Here is a 16,796-nt window from a genome sequence, read left to right on the forward strand (position 1 = left end):
GTCTGCATGCCCACAGTATTTCTTAAGCTGTATGACAACTTAGGCTCATGCCAACAGCAGCACAAAACAACTCCCCTCTTCCCTCCAGTGCATTAAGTATTTTGGGAGATCATTTTCTCTTGAGCTTCTTCCCATCCTTTATAGCAATTCTCAGTTATTGGTTACATTACTATCTGTCATTGTTGATGAAGGCTGTTTTGTTTGGGACAGTGTGCAAGTTGCTGCTTAAAGGACCTTAAAATCTCAGCCCCTTAGTTGTCAGGGCTTATGTACAGAACGTATAGCCACCAAGTTCCTCATCCCCATACAAAAACATTGTTATCTTGAAGCATCTTGTTCTGCTGAAATAATAAAATTAGTGAGATAGAAAGATTTCTTGTAAATACATAATTATTATGAAGTTATTGACATTAATGGCTTTACACTTGTGTGCAGACAAGTTGTACATGGGTACAGGGCAGGGGTGCTCGATGTTCGTAATGAATATTAGACTTTCATTGAGGAATGTGCTATTCAAATATTTGGACAGATCTGAGCATAATCCTAAAGACTGTTTAGGAAAAGTGAGATGAAAATGTTTAGATTTGGAAGGTTTCCCCTTATACAAAGGGGAAAAGCTACTGTTTGTGTACATGCTAGTCCTCAGATAGTTTGGTGATTACAAATCAAATTGTCTTTGCAAATATTACATTACTGTATCCTCTACTACTACTTAGACAAAGAGTGTTTTTGTTTACTAGTGTATGATTAGTTTCAAAACTTAACTGTTATACTGCTGAATTGAAATTCTTTAATCAAGAAATGACATCTGTTTGATTTTCTAATAATGTAATCGAAATTGATCTAAATAGTCAGTAGAAGAACTTTTATGAACTTTCATCTACAGTACTTTATTAAATACAATTGATAGTGTAATTTCTGGGGAAAATGGGGCTTCTCTCATCCATGTGAATAAATTAAATCAGCGAGGGCAGCATAAATACGTATCTGAAGTTATAGAAACCAACAACTGACCTTGATACTTCTTATTAGATATTTGCAATCCTAATTAAAAATTATCTTTGCAGTACTAAGAATTGAATGTAAATTAATCTGCTTGGCCAAAATGAGCAGAAATGAGCTCTGTCCCCTTATCTTGCTGGTATTCATTCTTATTTTCAGTCATAGCTTTCTGCAGCCATTGCTGTAATGGGAACACTGGGTTTGGGCGTTCCTTTGAATTAACACATGCCCCTTTTGAATTTAGCTATACTCGGACTGAACAGTCAGCATGGGGACACAGTTACCTGTCAGCTGGGTGGTGAGCTGTCCTTAGAGCTTCTTGTGAACTTTGGATAGCCAACAAGTTCAGTGGAAGAGAAGCAGACAGGGTGAAAAAGAGAGTGGTGTGCATTCTTTTACTCCTTGTCTTTGTTTAAGGAAACTCAGTATTGCTAGGGTACAAAGCTACCTTTTGAAAAATGAATTTAGACTAAAGGTAATGAAAAACAAACAAACAAAAAAACCATCAACCAAAAAAACAGCCAACACCCTCCCACTCATTTCCTCAAATGAATAAATAAACTCACACCTCTGAAGTGCTGGGATTTTGTTTTTCCTGAAGCTGCTATGCACAGTGACTTTGCAGTGCTGCTGGGCTTCAAATGTTCCATCTGGTACCAATGTTCATTCTTATCTAAAAATGTATCATCTGTGAGATCTGGTACTGTTTGCTCATGATCTGACTATCTCTTCATTTCTGCCATTTAGTTCTATTTGTCCCTAGTAAAATAGCTTTTAAAATAGATTAAGGTGGTGCTTTAGGGCACATTTTTAGGTGTATATATAGTTTGTTTTGATTTATTACAGTGAATAATAATTATGGAGGGAAATCTTCAAGCCTTGACAGAAAATGGAAGCAAAACAATTCATTTTCATGTTCCTAGTGTCTTTTTACAATTGTCTTGTCTCCTTAAGAGCTATTGTGCTTTTCTTTTTGTGTGTTCTGATGCAATGCATCCAAACATGTCATATCTAGACATAACAAGCTTGCTGAAATATCACTGTATATTTAATCTTCTGCCAGTGACATATATATACCTTGAAATGAACTCTTCTGAATAGAAAGTTTATTGAATTATTTTTCTCTTGCAAAATCTTCAGCTGACAGTGTACTAGGTTTATATAGAGAAAGGGAGAATTTTTTGGCAGTGATAATATTCTCAGAAAATATGCAGCTAACTTCTAAGAGGTGTCAGGCTGTCCTGATAATCTGGTATCTATCTACTGGAATTCTCTGACCTTAAGCCCAATTGCCACAGCAAGCTGCAATACATTACTGATTCCTTTGTATGTGAGGAATAATAGAAAAGAATAAAAAACCGAGAGAGCAACATTAGATCTGTTTTTACAATCCTGATTAATCTAAGAGATCAGAATTGATTTAATGGGAGGGAAAAATAAATAATGGAAAGTGTGACACAGCAAAGACAGCAGTGCTGTAAGAGTCCCAGAGGGTGTGACTGTTACTTCATACATAACCTTGTTACATTTTTCAGAATCAGCTGTACAGTTAGGTTTGATGCTACCCTGGGGACTGTAAGATAGGCTAGTTGTATCAAAGTTCCTTCTATATTTGTTTAATTAAAAAAGAAAAAAAGCAGGGAGAGAAAATGTATTTTTTTCCTTTTCTCTTCCCTTCAAGTTTCTTTCTATATATTTGTATTTTCTGGGATCTGATTTAGCTGTCACTAAGAGCACTATTGCTTATCAGTGGTTGCCCAAATACCTTTGTAACAGAAGAAGATTTCTCTACTTTTCTTCCTTTTAGTTCCACTTGCTAGCTCTATACTACCTTATTTTTTCCTCACTACTTTTCCTGCATCTAAACCTCACCAATGTGAGGTTTTCTTTCAACTGTGTGATCCTCTATTTTGGGTGTGTGCCATCTGTTTCTGCAGCATTTCATGATCAAGATTTGCCAGGCTTTTTCGTAAGCATTATATATGGTGCTAGAAGAGATGGGACTGCAGTCCAGAACTGTTTGGTAGTTTGGAAGCAATATAAAGGAAGTTTCCATCAGCTTGGCTGTTAGAAATGTGAGCTTTATCATTAATCTGCTTTTAAAATGAAAACTAAGAAATGAAAATAGGAAAGTCTTCTCTCCTGCGCAGATGCCTGCCTACTAACTGTGACTGAAGAAAAAACCTGAATACAGCTTGCATATGGACTGTATTATTTGAAGGTGGTTTTCAGTGGCATATGTATGCTAACATGCTTTGCAGAGAGATTTGTTGTAGCAATCATTTGCAGTGTGTCATTGGAAAGAAGTGAACCAGAAAGGGCTGTCATACCACTACATTATCACAACACCAGTCTGCACATCCAGCTCTCAATCGGTGGAAACTAAGAACTATCTTTTGAACCACTCTCAAATAAAAAGTTCATCTCAATTCCAAAATCTTAATTACTAGCATTGTATTTTTTTTCTTTTGAAGACCTCCTTAAAGGAGTGGAAAATGGAGACCTTGTTCTTTATGAACAGCTTTTTCAGCCAAAGAAAGTGGAAGAAAATTGTTTTCTTAAACAAGCTCATCATCATTCAGCTCTTCAACAATGAAACATGCAGAAGTAAAAAATAATTTTAAATACTACCCCTAACAAAATGGGGAGCATAGTCTGAGGATGACAACTTAATATATAGAAAACTATATTTGTAAGCAAATAGATTTCTGCACATGTAAATATCAGTAGAAACATATGGCAAGGAAGCCAACATTTAATACAGTGAGCCAAGTCAAATACTTTTCTCTCAAATATAGTTCTTGGTTTTCCCTACTTTTGTGCACATACTTACTGAGTTTTGTCAGATAGTGTTCGTTTGTCAGCTTGCTGCTTATGTAGTTAAAATCCAGAAATGTAATCAATGAATATTATTTTATATAATTTAACTTAATGCTGTTTTTATTAAACATTGGCCTCGTCTTATATGCAAGCTGTTCTTGTCAACCTTGCCTCCTATTTTAGGTTGTAAAAGTGTTAAAGTAATTCTAAGCTACATTTATGTATATATAATATTATTGCTTTGATTGCTATGAACTAAGTTACTCACCATTTCACCTTTAGCTACTGCCTTTCATAGGCATCCATCTCACCTTGCCTACCTCTTATTCAGAGATTTTTTTTCACATGTTAACAACAGTTTATTCAATAACCTTTGCCAATTAGACAGAACAGGATGGACTGACAAAGTGAACAATTGAAACTTGGCTTGTCTTGCTGGAATCGTAATGATGATTTTTTCACTAGGTAATCTGAGACAGGTTGGTGAATGGTAGATGCTTTTTAAAAATCAGAAACATGTAAATAAATGTTATGTACATTATAGCAAATAAATTGACTTAAAGAATTTTTTTCAAGGGAATCCAGAATATGTGGTCAGCCTCTGTTGAAGTCTGTGAAGATCTTTCACAGATTGTCAGTTTTATGTTTCTGTTAGAACCTGAGTTAAAAGACAAGCTGACAAAATGATTTGGCAAAATTGTCTCCTCTATGAGCCTACTGCAAGTACTTTATCTTACCTGTAGGCTTAAGTTACCAGCTTTTTAGTAAGTTTTGATGCATTTGAAAAGGTTCTCCAGGAGTCTTTTTCTCACCAGTTGTTAATATGGCCATAACAAAGCTGCTGAAAGCTTTTAATCTGCTTAATAATGGTGAACAACTACTTGAGTTTTTATAGGGACAATTTTTGATGATAGTGTTAGTAACATAAATGTGTTACTATTAAATATCAGTTTCTAAGCCATAGAAATTGAACTTTTAACTGAATATCCACTCCAGCATTTGAAGCTCATGATTTCATGTTGTCTGGAAATAACAGATATTAGCCAAGTAAGGTGTTTTGGTTTTGCCAATGTTTATTAACTTTAACAGGCTTGGTTTATAGGGATATTGAAATATAAGTTAGTGTTTTGCCTTCATGTACTTATGTATTATGTCACCATTTTACTGAATCACTTCAGATGGTAAGCATTTCTAGGTTGAACTTCCACATAGTATTCACTGATGTTTATTTTCACCAGGTGCTGCTGTTTTTTTTTTTTTTTTTTCTGGTAACTGATAGCAGAATTGTGCTGTGACTAGTGCCTAGCACCAACTTCATAAGAGTACAGCAAGGCCAGCTAGTGGCATAATTTGAGACCAGAATGGTAAACAATTAAGAACTCAAAAGCATGAGTATTTTTTTTGTGTAAAGATGTTCTTAAGGCTTCTCTCATCCATGCGAATAAATTAAATCAGTGAGGGCATGTAACTTTGGGTTTTGGAAACTTTCTCTGTAGTCTTGGGAAAAGCTAATGAGCCTAATAATGGACGTCAGTTTCACTTTTGTTTCTGTTTTTTTTTTTATTCCTTTTTGAAAGTTTAGATTTTTATTTATTTATTTATTTTTGTTAACTATGCTCCTTCCTTATTTCATATTAGCTCAATCACTATTAGAATATAATTTTCTGTACATCTTAGAACTATTCTTTCTTATAGTGCATCTCTGCTGTGTCTGTACTCAATTACCAAGAGAAGAAGCTAAAATGCTTCAGTTTGGTTAGGAGAATGTTGAAGGTGAATGTAATGGATCCTTACAAAAATCACAAAGGTGGCAGATAAAGGGAAATGTGGAACTGCTGTTCTTCGTATTCTACAAGGCTAGGACTAGAGGAATGCTTGGTAAAACTTCAAGTAGATCCATTTAAAATGCTCAAGAATTGCTTCTGTAGTTCATTTCTGGAGCTTCCTGCCACAGAAACTGTGCAAAGTAGATATAATATCAAAAAGGCATTAGAGAAATGGTAAACAAAACACTCTAAGAAGATATTAGAAGAAGGAGAGAGTGTGCCTCCTAACATTTTAAATGTATTTACTTCAAATGCCAATGGAACAGGAGGAAAAACATACAGTGGCTAGTCTAATACACCCTTTCTAGTATCATTGGGGAAAACAGAACATTCATCTGGGTGGATCAGTGATCTTGGCCAGTAGAGCATTGCATGTCAGCTCTCACAGGTATTCTAGCTGAGCTATATGATTTTGGTTGATGTTCTGACATGCACTGGGTAATGAGTAGTTGATGAGAATGTTTTAGTCAATCCTTACTTTTCTATAGCTTTTTCACTTGGTTTCATCTCACAAATGAATTGCAGAACACCTGCCTTACTAAAAATAATTCTCAGAAACCTTTTGTGCAATTCTGGTGTCTGTTTACAAGGTTTGCTTTTATCACACAAATTACACAATGTCCTTTTTTGTGTTGGAACTTTCCAAGATAAACAACAGTACAAATCCAAACTTATTGCCTGTATAAGAAGTGAGCAGAAGAGTGAAGGTGGTTTCTTGTTGTTATATGGTATGAAATGTTCCTTTGCTTGATTGTGTTCTTCTTGGTTTTCAGAATGAATGTTAAATGAGCAAGAGTAACCTTTTAACAGGGTAACTTCCTTGTCCTTATCCCTTTTCTCTTGCTGGCATTACTGCACTGTGGATGTCTGCTCCACTGCCTTCCCAGGACCATAGGGCAGGGGCTTTTTGCTCAGACTTTGAGGGCTGTCTTTTGTGGATGTGCTTCAGTGTGTCATGCATCATATAAACCATGTTATCTTCAGAGTTTTGTAGCTCTTCATCTCAGTTTGCAAAGGCATTATTATGCCAACAGTGAATTCTCTCTCCTTTGACTGCCAGATAAATGTTATAAAAATGCAAGCCTTCTAGCTCTTTTTCATCCATTTCATATAGCTTTTCTTGAGATGCAGTTAAAATCTGCACATTTCAATTCATTGCATTTTGATATGTTGCAGCACTGGATATCCTTAGCTGCAGAATTCCAAGATTCCCAACAGCACTATGTTTACTTAATTGCATTGCATTAATTGGTGTTTGGGGAGTTTGTTTTGCTTGTTTGTAAAAAGCTTAGAGTTCCATTCCTTAACATACAATTTCCTGTTTGTAAAGTACCCTTACCTCATGGAATTGAGATGGGTTAACAGTTTCAGGAAAAAAAAAAAAAGACTCTGTTCTTTGTACTTGAGTAGATGCATCCTGGATGTGGTGGCTCTGCAACTTACTACCTGTCAGAGCTGAAGACAGTTGCAAAGGGTGGGAGAAATAGTGACCAGCAGTGGTCATGCAAAGGAGGTACACAACTGGTCAGGGTCTGCTTGTAGCTATCTCATGGTGGTAAAATGTGTTCAGTGCTTCTCAGAGTAGCCCTATTTTATTTAGTGCTGTAACATTCTATGAGGCATCTAGGAAATAGACACTTCTGTGTTAAATTTTGGGACCATTCAAGGAGTTGGTTTTCTGTACAAAAAGATATTTGTGTTTGGCATAAGAAGCAGAGTAGGGAAGAAGCTTCATCTCTGCCAGGAGCCCCCCATCTTTTTTACTTTTTTCATGGGGTTGACTGAGAAATTAATCTTATATATATATATCACTAATAATTTCACTGTCTGTTCATAGTGCAATTGTTTTCTTATTGGTTCCCAAATATCTTAATTCAAGATTAATTTCTAAATTTTATTTTCCAAAATAATTACTCAAACGGGAGGTGTTATGGAATTTACCCCATGAACCATTACTTCTGTTAATTCTGTTGTGCTCTGAACTTAGTTATAACCAAAACGGATATTTTTAAATTGTCTCCAATTACACATCCTTATTTTTTATCCAATGTAAATGAAAAATGAAAGGGTGTGTTGACATCCCTTAGTTGCCTTGCTGAGTAACTCTTGGCTTTTTTTGGAAAAAGTAATTTTGAAACAATTCTTCATCACGGGCCTTGAATATATTATTATTATTATTATTATTATTATTATTATTATTATTATTATTATTATTATTATTATTATGTAATTCCTCTAATGAGGCAGTCAGGTAATTGCTTTTTTGTTGCCTGGCTGCTGGGATGATGAGGAGAGATGACACAGTTGTGTGTTTGCCAATGCTGCATTTCTTTGGGGCTTGAGGAAGAAACTGCTTGTGCAGGATTTTACTGGCAGGACCTTGGGCTGCCAGGGTGATGGTCATGGGCTCATTCAGCAGAGGGGGAGCCAAGAAGGAGGAAGAGAAATCTACGTGCATGGGTGGACATCTCAGGACATGCATTTGTGTGGATGGAAATATAAATACGGGAAGAATGGGAAGGTGGGGGATGCTTGGAATACAGGAGGAGGGAGAAGAAGCTGGATAATGAAGTGGGTTTAGGGGGTCTTGGGAGAGCTAAAAGAATCACAGCTAAATTTTGGACATGTAGGGCAGGACCTGAAGGCATTGTGTAAATGTGGAAGTAAAAGATGAAGTAGGGAGAGAGGAGGAGGGCAGGCACTGAAAAATATTGCACTGAAAAGAGACAGAACAACTCTTCCTCCTATTATCTATGCTCAATTGCTGTTGAAAAACTTTTATGTGATCCCTGGCATTCATGCTTGATTTCCTTGGAAGACCATATATATATTTTGTTACATTGAATTCTGTATATGGAAGACACTGTTTTCCAGGTCATTTTCTGGTATTCTAAAAGTTCAAATGAAAAAACGGTGCTTGTGTAGTGAATTTTTTGTATAGCTCTGTGGCTTCTGCTCTTGTACAACGCTGTAAATTTGCCATTGATGCATAGCTCACTGAAATGCTGTATTAACTTTGGTTCTTATGATGTTTTGCCAATCTGTTTTATTAGTCTGAACATTCTGGCTATTGAGTTCATATGGTTTTGGTAGGATTTTAGTATTTGCAGATGGCTAATTATTTAACTTGAAACATAATTGGAAAACGTTGTCCACAAGCTAATTAATGAAATGCAAAATGAATTATTTTAATTAGGATTACTGTCGATGATGTTTATTACTTCTTAAAAACATAATCCTAAATTAATCATCTGTAGTACTGTAAGTCTTATGTGCCTGATTTTTTTTTTTTTAATTAATCTTGACGTGTAGAAAACTTGCACAGCAGGTATGGGGGTTTTTTGTTTGTTTTTTTTTTCCCTGGCTGTGTCATCTTCAAACTTTTTCTCTTGTCTTGGGTTGCTTGAATTTCATTTTGCACACTTTTCAATGCCTTTTCCTTCTTTGTGGTGGGAGGGGAAAAGAAGACTTAGAAGCTACGTTTTCTTTGCTTTTGGAGCTAAATGTAATGACAGCTGTACCGACAATTTTCTTCTGTGTTTACATGCAGCCAGGAGCTATGGGCGGAGAAGAGGTAAAAGTATTTACTAAATGTTTTGTTTGCTGAATAGTGGGAGATATAAATATTTAGTTCTCTTATGTTAAGATGATGTTACCAATTTAACAGTATTTGGTTGATCAGTTGCTTCTTATAAATCAATCTTATATTCTTCATTTACAAAACATCTCCCTTTTTATAACAACTTAAAGCAGTGGTGATTTGAGCAGGTAACTCAGTATGTTGCTGTTACTACTGAACTGGAGAATGGGTAAATGTTAAGATTCTTTTTCATGACACATATTTGTGATTTTAAATGTGTGGTGTTCCAGAAATGAAGATTGTTTTCAAATGTTTTTTGTAGAAGTTTAATGTTTAGCAAACTTATTGAATTACCTCAAGCATAGGTTTTTTTCTTGGATGAAACTTCTTTTGTTGAAGATTGCACTTGGGAACTGCATCAGATTACCCTGGGTAGAACTTTGTGAATACCAATGTTAATAACTGTCCTCAGTGGTGATAATCAAAAACCAAAAAACACATTTGAGGATGTTTTAACTGTATTTCATCACTTAAACAACTTTTACAAAAGTATAAAATACACTGAAAGCATTATACAGGTGTTGTATAGTGCTGTGCTTATGTTTATTCTGAGAGATTAATGAATGTAGACAAAAGGAAACATGCTGGTTACCAAAAAAGATTTTTCTAATATACTGTGCTGTAGTTGACACTGACTTTTTAACTGAGAAAATAATAGTGAAGATTGTGGCATTTAACAGTTAGAATTGGACAGTGCCATCTGTTTGGGGTACTTTGGCATTACATTTCATTTGATCTCTTTTTTTTTAATGTATGTTCTGTGGCAGCCATTAATGTGACGTTGCTTGGAAGGCCTCCTCCTTTTCATAGTGTAGAATTTGGAGACAAACCTAGTCATACAAGCTACCCAATAGTCTCTAAGTAATTTGTAGTTTGCACTTGTGTGGTTAAAATAGTAGGCTGTACTGATACTGTTTCTAACATAAAATTTGAGCTGATTTGATTCAAAGCTGATGGTGTTTAGCTTTTAATTTATAGGTCAAGGTAAACAGAGAATTGTATTTTTAAAACTTAGATTTTATCCACGAACTTACCTTGCTATTTTTCCCTACTTCCAGAGAACAGTCTATTGTTAACTGGTGTCTAAAGCACGTTAATATTTCTCTTTGGTGCTCTCATGGTACTTGAAATGTAAAATATCATAAGCTCCGTATGCATGTGAACATAGGATGGTGCTGAGTGTCTCTAGATTGATTAAATGGCAGCAAAGTAGGAAGGGAGGTGGAAATCATTTGGGCACTACTAACTTCCAGTAACTTGTGTTGACTTGTAGGAGTAAAATGTAAGTGATGTGGCATTTGTATTCGTGATGCGTACAAGATAGGCTGTAAAATTCAGTGTAGGCTTCTTTGTAGAAATTGTGGTGATGACAAAACAAGGCAAACAGGTTCTGGAAGCACTGGACTTTCAGGATTGTTTTACTCTACTAAAATGCATGCTTCCCTCCATAACAATTGTTACCTATGTGAATTTGTCTTTTCTATGGTAACTAGTAGGTGTGTGTGTGCGTCTCTTGTCATCAGTGTTAGGGATTTTGTGACATGCCCTACTCATACAATATTAACCTCTGTGATATCCCTGCTTTTTCAGTATATTGAATTGCATAATGTTTTGAGCTTTCTTAACCTGAAGAACCACGCAATTCTACAGTTGTCTACTTAAAAAAAGATGTGTTGTTAATCAAATGTTCTCATATTTATTGCTTTTACCATTTGCATTGTGGTAGTAATATGCGGAGAACTCAGAGGCAAGTCTGTGCAGGGTCTCATTTCATGTTTATTACACTGGAGTCTTCTAATTAGTCTTTCACTCTGTCACTGTGACTAAGCATCTTCAGTGGGAAGGGTGTTGTCAGAAATATACTGGGGGGTTGGTGCAACCTATCAGCTTTCTACTTGATCCTTTGTTTCCTTTGTGAATTAAGCTGAGCTTTTTTTTTTTTTTAATAGAAATCACACTTCAGGTTGCTGAGTTGTGTATCCTGAAAACAAGATCTGTATCTGGTTTTCAAATTTTGTTTTATTTTTTCCAGCTATGGGTGTAAGAGTAGCTACTGAAAGTCTTTCCTCTTGCCTTGACAACTCAGAGGTGCCAGGGAAGGGCTGCAGGTGCATAAAAATAAAAACAGGGCACTTAGTAATGCTTTCCCATGATACTCTAAAGAGATTTGCCCTGGGTGTTTTCTGATGTGATGTTTCAATAGCTAATGCTCCAAGATGGGTTTTTCTACTGTTCTTGCTCATTCCCTCTTTCAGAAATGATGGGAACTTTTTAGCATCCTAAAAAGCCTGTGGGAATGGGTTCCATAGTTTGGCTTTCTTCGAGTCTTGTGTTTAACGTGCTTTGTTTCCCCTCACTTGGAAGAGACAGTGAGTAATTGTTCCCTCCTTCCATTTTCTCTGTGCCTTCTGTTATATTAAATATTTGCTTTATACACTTAACTGTATACTTCACTATAAAGCTTTAGGTCATCATCTCTTGTATTCACTTAATCTGAGTATAGTGTCTGTGAACTGTCAAGCATCTGACCATCAGAGGAGGCATCTTGCTTTTTAAGCCACTATGCATTTTGTTGGATTTCCATCAAAAATCAGCTCTCATTCAGCCTCCTCAATGGACCTGCATTTCAGTTGAACAGCTAAATGTTGATTCATTTGATGTGTGAACTTCCATCTTTTTTTAAGAAAGCATGTTTGTGGGGGGAAATAAAATATTATTTAGTCTGTAAATAATTTGATATTCTTACATATTTACTTCCTCTACCTATTATTACTCTCATTCATGTGCTCGCTCTTCTGCTAAAGTGCATATATTTATATATTTGTATGACCTCTCCATGCATTACCAGAATATTTATCAAGTCCTTTCTGGCTTATGCTCTAAAGCTGCCATTTCTGACAGCCAGCTGTGCTAGACTTTAAGAGTAGCATCTCTAAATCCTTCTCTGATTGTGACATTTGCCCTGTTTCTATATTGGTGCTTAAATCACAGTAGGATTTTTACCTCTGTGGATTTTTGCATTTGTGTTCTTTGCCAACGTTCTGCTTTCAATGTGTTCTTCCTACGTAAAAATTGAAGCTCATGTTTTGTGTCAGTCAGAACATCTTTCCTGTTGGTTGTTTATCTTGTTCCATACATGTAGGTTTGCTGCTTCTTTTTGTAACATAGCCTTTACTGTTCGAGGCTCTATTACTGATCATTTCAGTACATACATTTTTTTTTCTGACTAGTGTCAGTCTGTGTGTCTTTGTTTTCCTCCTTGTCCCTGTCTTTCCTCCCTTTACTTCTAGCTTCCTCTTCTTTGGGTCTTGCAGGAAATCAATTTCATGTGATCAATTACCATGTAATTTATTTTTCCGGCTATTTATATTTATAATTAACCCCTCTATAAACTGTTTGTATCAATTAATCTTAATTTTGTCCCTCGGAGCAATCGACATGAAATGAGGGGACAAGTAGTTTCTTCAGAGTTGAGATGAGGTTCCCATTTATACATCTTTCCACTTTACAGGATTTATTTTTCAACTCAAGTATAGGAAATTAAACTCTAAAGCTACCATGTTCTGCTGTGCTGCTCATGTACAGCTTTTATATATTTTGCATATCTTCAATTTTCTGGATTAATAAATCTGTTCTTAAGATAAGGTGTGTATACTTTGGTAATAATAGCAACAAATTATTTGAATCAGGTGATCACAATAACTCACTTTTCCATCAAATAACTGAATAGCAGTCATTTATGTTAATTTCTGTTCATTCATTTACTGAAAGTGTATTTTAATACTGAGTAATATTTTGACACTGATGTAGCTAACAACTTTTTTTTTTTGAGTGCAAGTGATTGTGTTTTATTTAATAAGTCGTTTAAAGATATTTATCTTGTTAGCTGTTTGCTTCATCTATGGGCTTAACATCCACTACTCAGAGCCTTCCTGTGTTTATTTAGCTGTTTGCCCCCTGCTCAGACTGTGCCTCCACTCACTCAAATAGGAAGCAATGCAGCTCTTGAGGTTAAGCATTCTGAAGGAGGCCATCCTGCCCTGCAACGCCATGGCTCGAGTGATCTGCATTTTTAAATCATTTCTTTGAGATCTGCTATGAAAGTTTTTAAATCAATAAGGATTGGTTTGAACTGTTCAAAGGTTCTTTCTGCAGCTATGACAGTTTCTGCAGACAACTTGCTGGTTTCCATTTGCTTAGCCATTCACAAGAGTTTCTGCTTTAAAGTAAATTAAGTTTATTGTCTTCTAAGAGTAACATAGTTACAGATTTGAAAAAATAGAAGTGATCCAAATGAGTATCATCTGAACAACTGATTGCTTAGCTAGACTTCTCAATAGAAATTCTCTTAGAAGCAAAACAGTGTTTCAGAAAAGGAAATTGCAAGTTATTACTGAAATATTTAATTGTCCGGGAAATAGCTTTAACTATAGATACTACAAAATCTGTTACAGGTCGGTCTTCACTCTTTCCTTTTGAAGATGGCTTCCTAGACGACAGTCACGGTGATCAGTCTTTATCATCGGGTCTCAGCTCTCCAACACGCTGTCAGAATGGTGAAAGAGTGGAACGCTATTCTAGAAAGGTGTTTGTTGGAGGTCTTCCTCCTGACATTGATGAAGGTACTGTGAATAAGTTACATTGGTGAGATATGGGAATTGGCTTTCATATAGTTACTTAGAAGAAGACATTTTATCATGGAAACAAATGTATTTTTCCAGGTATATCACTTGTAGCGCTTGTGGTATTATTTAAAACATCCTCCTCACTTTGCCCCACAACACCTGAGAATTTCCATGATACTCTTTTGCACTGCAGATTAGAGATGAAGACAGAAATGACTGCATAGAAGGTCTTTTAATCTGCACTAGCAGCATGTGTTCCCACGCATGTAAAATTGGAGAGCTGGAAAAAGGAAAAACAGTGGGTACTGTCAATCCTCTGCAGAATTTCCCTTGTTAATAGAAGTTATTGATTTATGGACTTCATTATGCAATACTTATCAAAATAAATTGGATTCCTATCCAACATATATGTAGTGTTCAATTCACAGAAGTAGACCATTTAATATAGTTGCAACAGTAACCAGCTTAGTAGGGATGTTCAGTTTTTTTCTCAGTCCATATTAGCTCTGTGTGCATGTACACACACGCATTCAGACTCAAACCAAAACATTACAATTTGGGGTGTATTTCTCATACTGTAGCAGGAATCCATCACTATGTAGCTTCAGTTGGCATGTACAGGACATTCAAGGATGCCTAAAGGGAGGAATCTTTGAATCTCATAGTCTACTAAATCTAAAGAATAAACTGTGGTGCAATTTCAGTTAAAAGAAATAAAAATAAGCTGGATTGCCAATGAATGGCAAACAGCTCAAATACAGTTCCCACATCGCATCACCAGTTGCAGAGTTGTTGGTACGGGGACAGCTGGATCATCTGAGTCCCCAAATGCAAGCAGCAGCAGGCCAGCAGATACAAGTGATGTGACCACTGCCGAGACACTTCAAAGTTGAAATAAATGCCCAACCTGTCCTGAGAGGAAGTAAGAAACATGGCTGCTTGGGAGTTATTACCCTCATACATGAGAGATTGACTCTAGTAACATCATCTTCCTTCAGCTTCTGATTTGTGTGTTCTGTGGCTCTTGTTGCTTGAAAAATTTAACATGCAGCTCATGGGGATCAGGTAATCTGGATGCATTTCAAATAGCAACCAAAAATTTGGAAAACCGCTGCTTTTTTTTTTTCCTTCAAGCTTTCTTTCTGATGAGTTGTTGCTCTGATCTATTTAGTATTGCATTAGATATAACTCTAAATTAGTACTTTCTTTAAAATGCATAAATGCATTGAAAAGTCATATATATTTTAAAAACTTAAACAAATTTGAGGGGAAAAAAAAGAATTTTCTTTAATAAAATTGTTCTATAGGATAGTTTCAGGGATAGTTTCAGATGTTTGCTTTCTGGTGTTTTTAAACTGATACTTAAAAAGAATAAAATAAAAATAATGTGGTGATTCAGGGCAGATTTTCCAAGGGGGGCCGTGGAGGTGAACTCCCCACAGACACATGGCCTGATGCAACCTGCTTTCTAGATCATGCTACAAGGAGTGGCCATGCAGACACGTAGCTTCTCCATCAGTCCCCATGTGGCAGCATCTGACCCTGCATTGTGGCTATAATTAGACACAGACCACAGCTGAAGCATATTCACTTTTGATAGATCATGTCTGCATTTAATCCTGCTGCAAACTTGTATTAGTGGAATGCAAAATTCCTTTTCTAAGCAGCCACGTATATTGCAGAACTGAAAGAACATTTAAGCATTATCAATGCACAGTATTGCAGTTTTTGTTGTTCTTGATAGGTACAGAAAATAGGCTTTTAAAATACAACTGCTTACTTTGCCACTGTCAGTCTTCAGTCTTTCTCTAAGGTGCCTCATTTGTTTTTTGTAGATGAGATCACTGCCAGCTTTCGTAGGTTTGGACCTCTTGTGGTGGACTGGCCTCACAAAGCTGAAAGCAAGTCATATTTTCCACCTAAAGGTAATTAGCTTAAAATATATTTATGCAGGCTGTTCTGGTAAAAGGAAATTGTGTCTACAATATGGCAGTCTATTAAAAAGAAAGAACTTGATTATCAGTGATGAATTTGCTCTTTCAACAAGTGTATTTTCAGCAGTTACGACGATGGAAAAAAAGAATGATTCAGTGAATGAAATGTAGCCTTGTTGTATTTCAGCAAGCACGGAGTCCTTAATTCAGTGTTTAATTTATGCTAGGCTTAGTTTAGAAGAAAAGTTTTGCAATTTCCTTTTCTTAATTCTGTTGTGGTTTGTTTATTGTTGAAATCATAAGAATAATAGAATATGATTTTTCATGGCCAGAAGTCATTGGTAAACTGCATGCACAGTATTTTGCAAAGATGCATGAGCTTACTTTGTGTGTGTGCTGACCCAGGAAGCTGTGATCCTGCTCAGAGATCCAAAAGGTTTGCAGCAGAGTTTGCTGCTGCTGAGCTACAGCAATGAATTCTGCTAAGAGATTGAGTCTTCAGCTTGGGCAGGTGTCAGGCACCATGATCACAGAGCTTCTAGGCCAGAACTGATTTGTTTCAGAGTGGCTTAGAGTTAAGCAGGTGGGGCTGTTTCACACCCATCAGCAAAATACTATGCCGACTTATTTAGGGTTTATGGAAAAACTGGCTGGGAGAGTTGCTTGGTTAAACTCAATTGCTCTGTACTGTATATTCTTCTGTGATTTTTTTTTTTAATACCATATAATCTATGCTCAGTCACACTTGCCTCTTGTGTATAGTTTGGGAGTTCATGCATGATCTAAAACTGCAGAGTAAAATTAGGACAAAATTTCTGATCTATACATTAGGATTTTCTACTCTCACTGGATCTCAAAGTTCGTAATTGCTCATTAAGGCCACTGATTATTTTGGCAGAAGAGCGGACTACTCAGTCACTGAACTAGCTAATCTTGCAACATTTCCATA

General features: G+C 36.1%; 1 protein-coding gene across 8 annotated transcripts in view; it reads left to right on the forward strand.

The window, feature by feature from the left end:
* The window catches only part of CPEB3 (cytoplasmic polyadenylation element binding protein 3), an 85,775-nt gene that overhangs the window by 42,922 nt on the left and 26,057 nt on the right, over positions 1–16,796 (forward strand). For all 8 annotated transcript variants that reach the window (XM_090145260.1, XM_031597722.2, XM_090145262.1 and 5 more), the window contains exons 5-6: positions 13,743–13,910; positions 15,749–15,838. In XM_090145260.1, coding sequence (XP_090001386.1) covers positions 13,743–13,910; positions 15,749–15,838 — 258 coding nt within the window. The remainder of the gene's footprint in view (positions 1–13,742; positions 13,911–15,748; positions 15,839–16,796) is intronic.

The sequence above is a fragment of the Phasianus colchicus genome, chromosome 8 (genome assembly GCF_987193195.1).
Source record: "Phasianus colchicus chromosome 8, bPhaCol1.hap1.1, whole genome shotgun sequence".
In the NCBI taxonomy this organism is placed as follows: Eukaryota; Metazoa; Chordata; class Aves; order Galliformes; family Phasianidae; genus Phasianus; species Phasianus colchicus.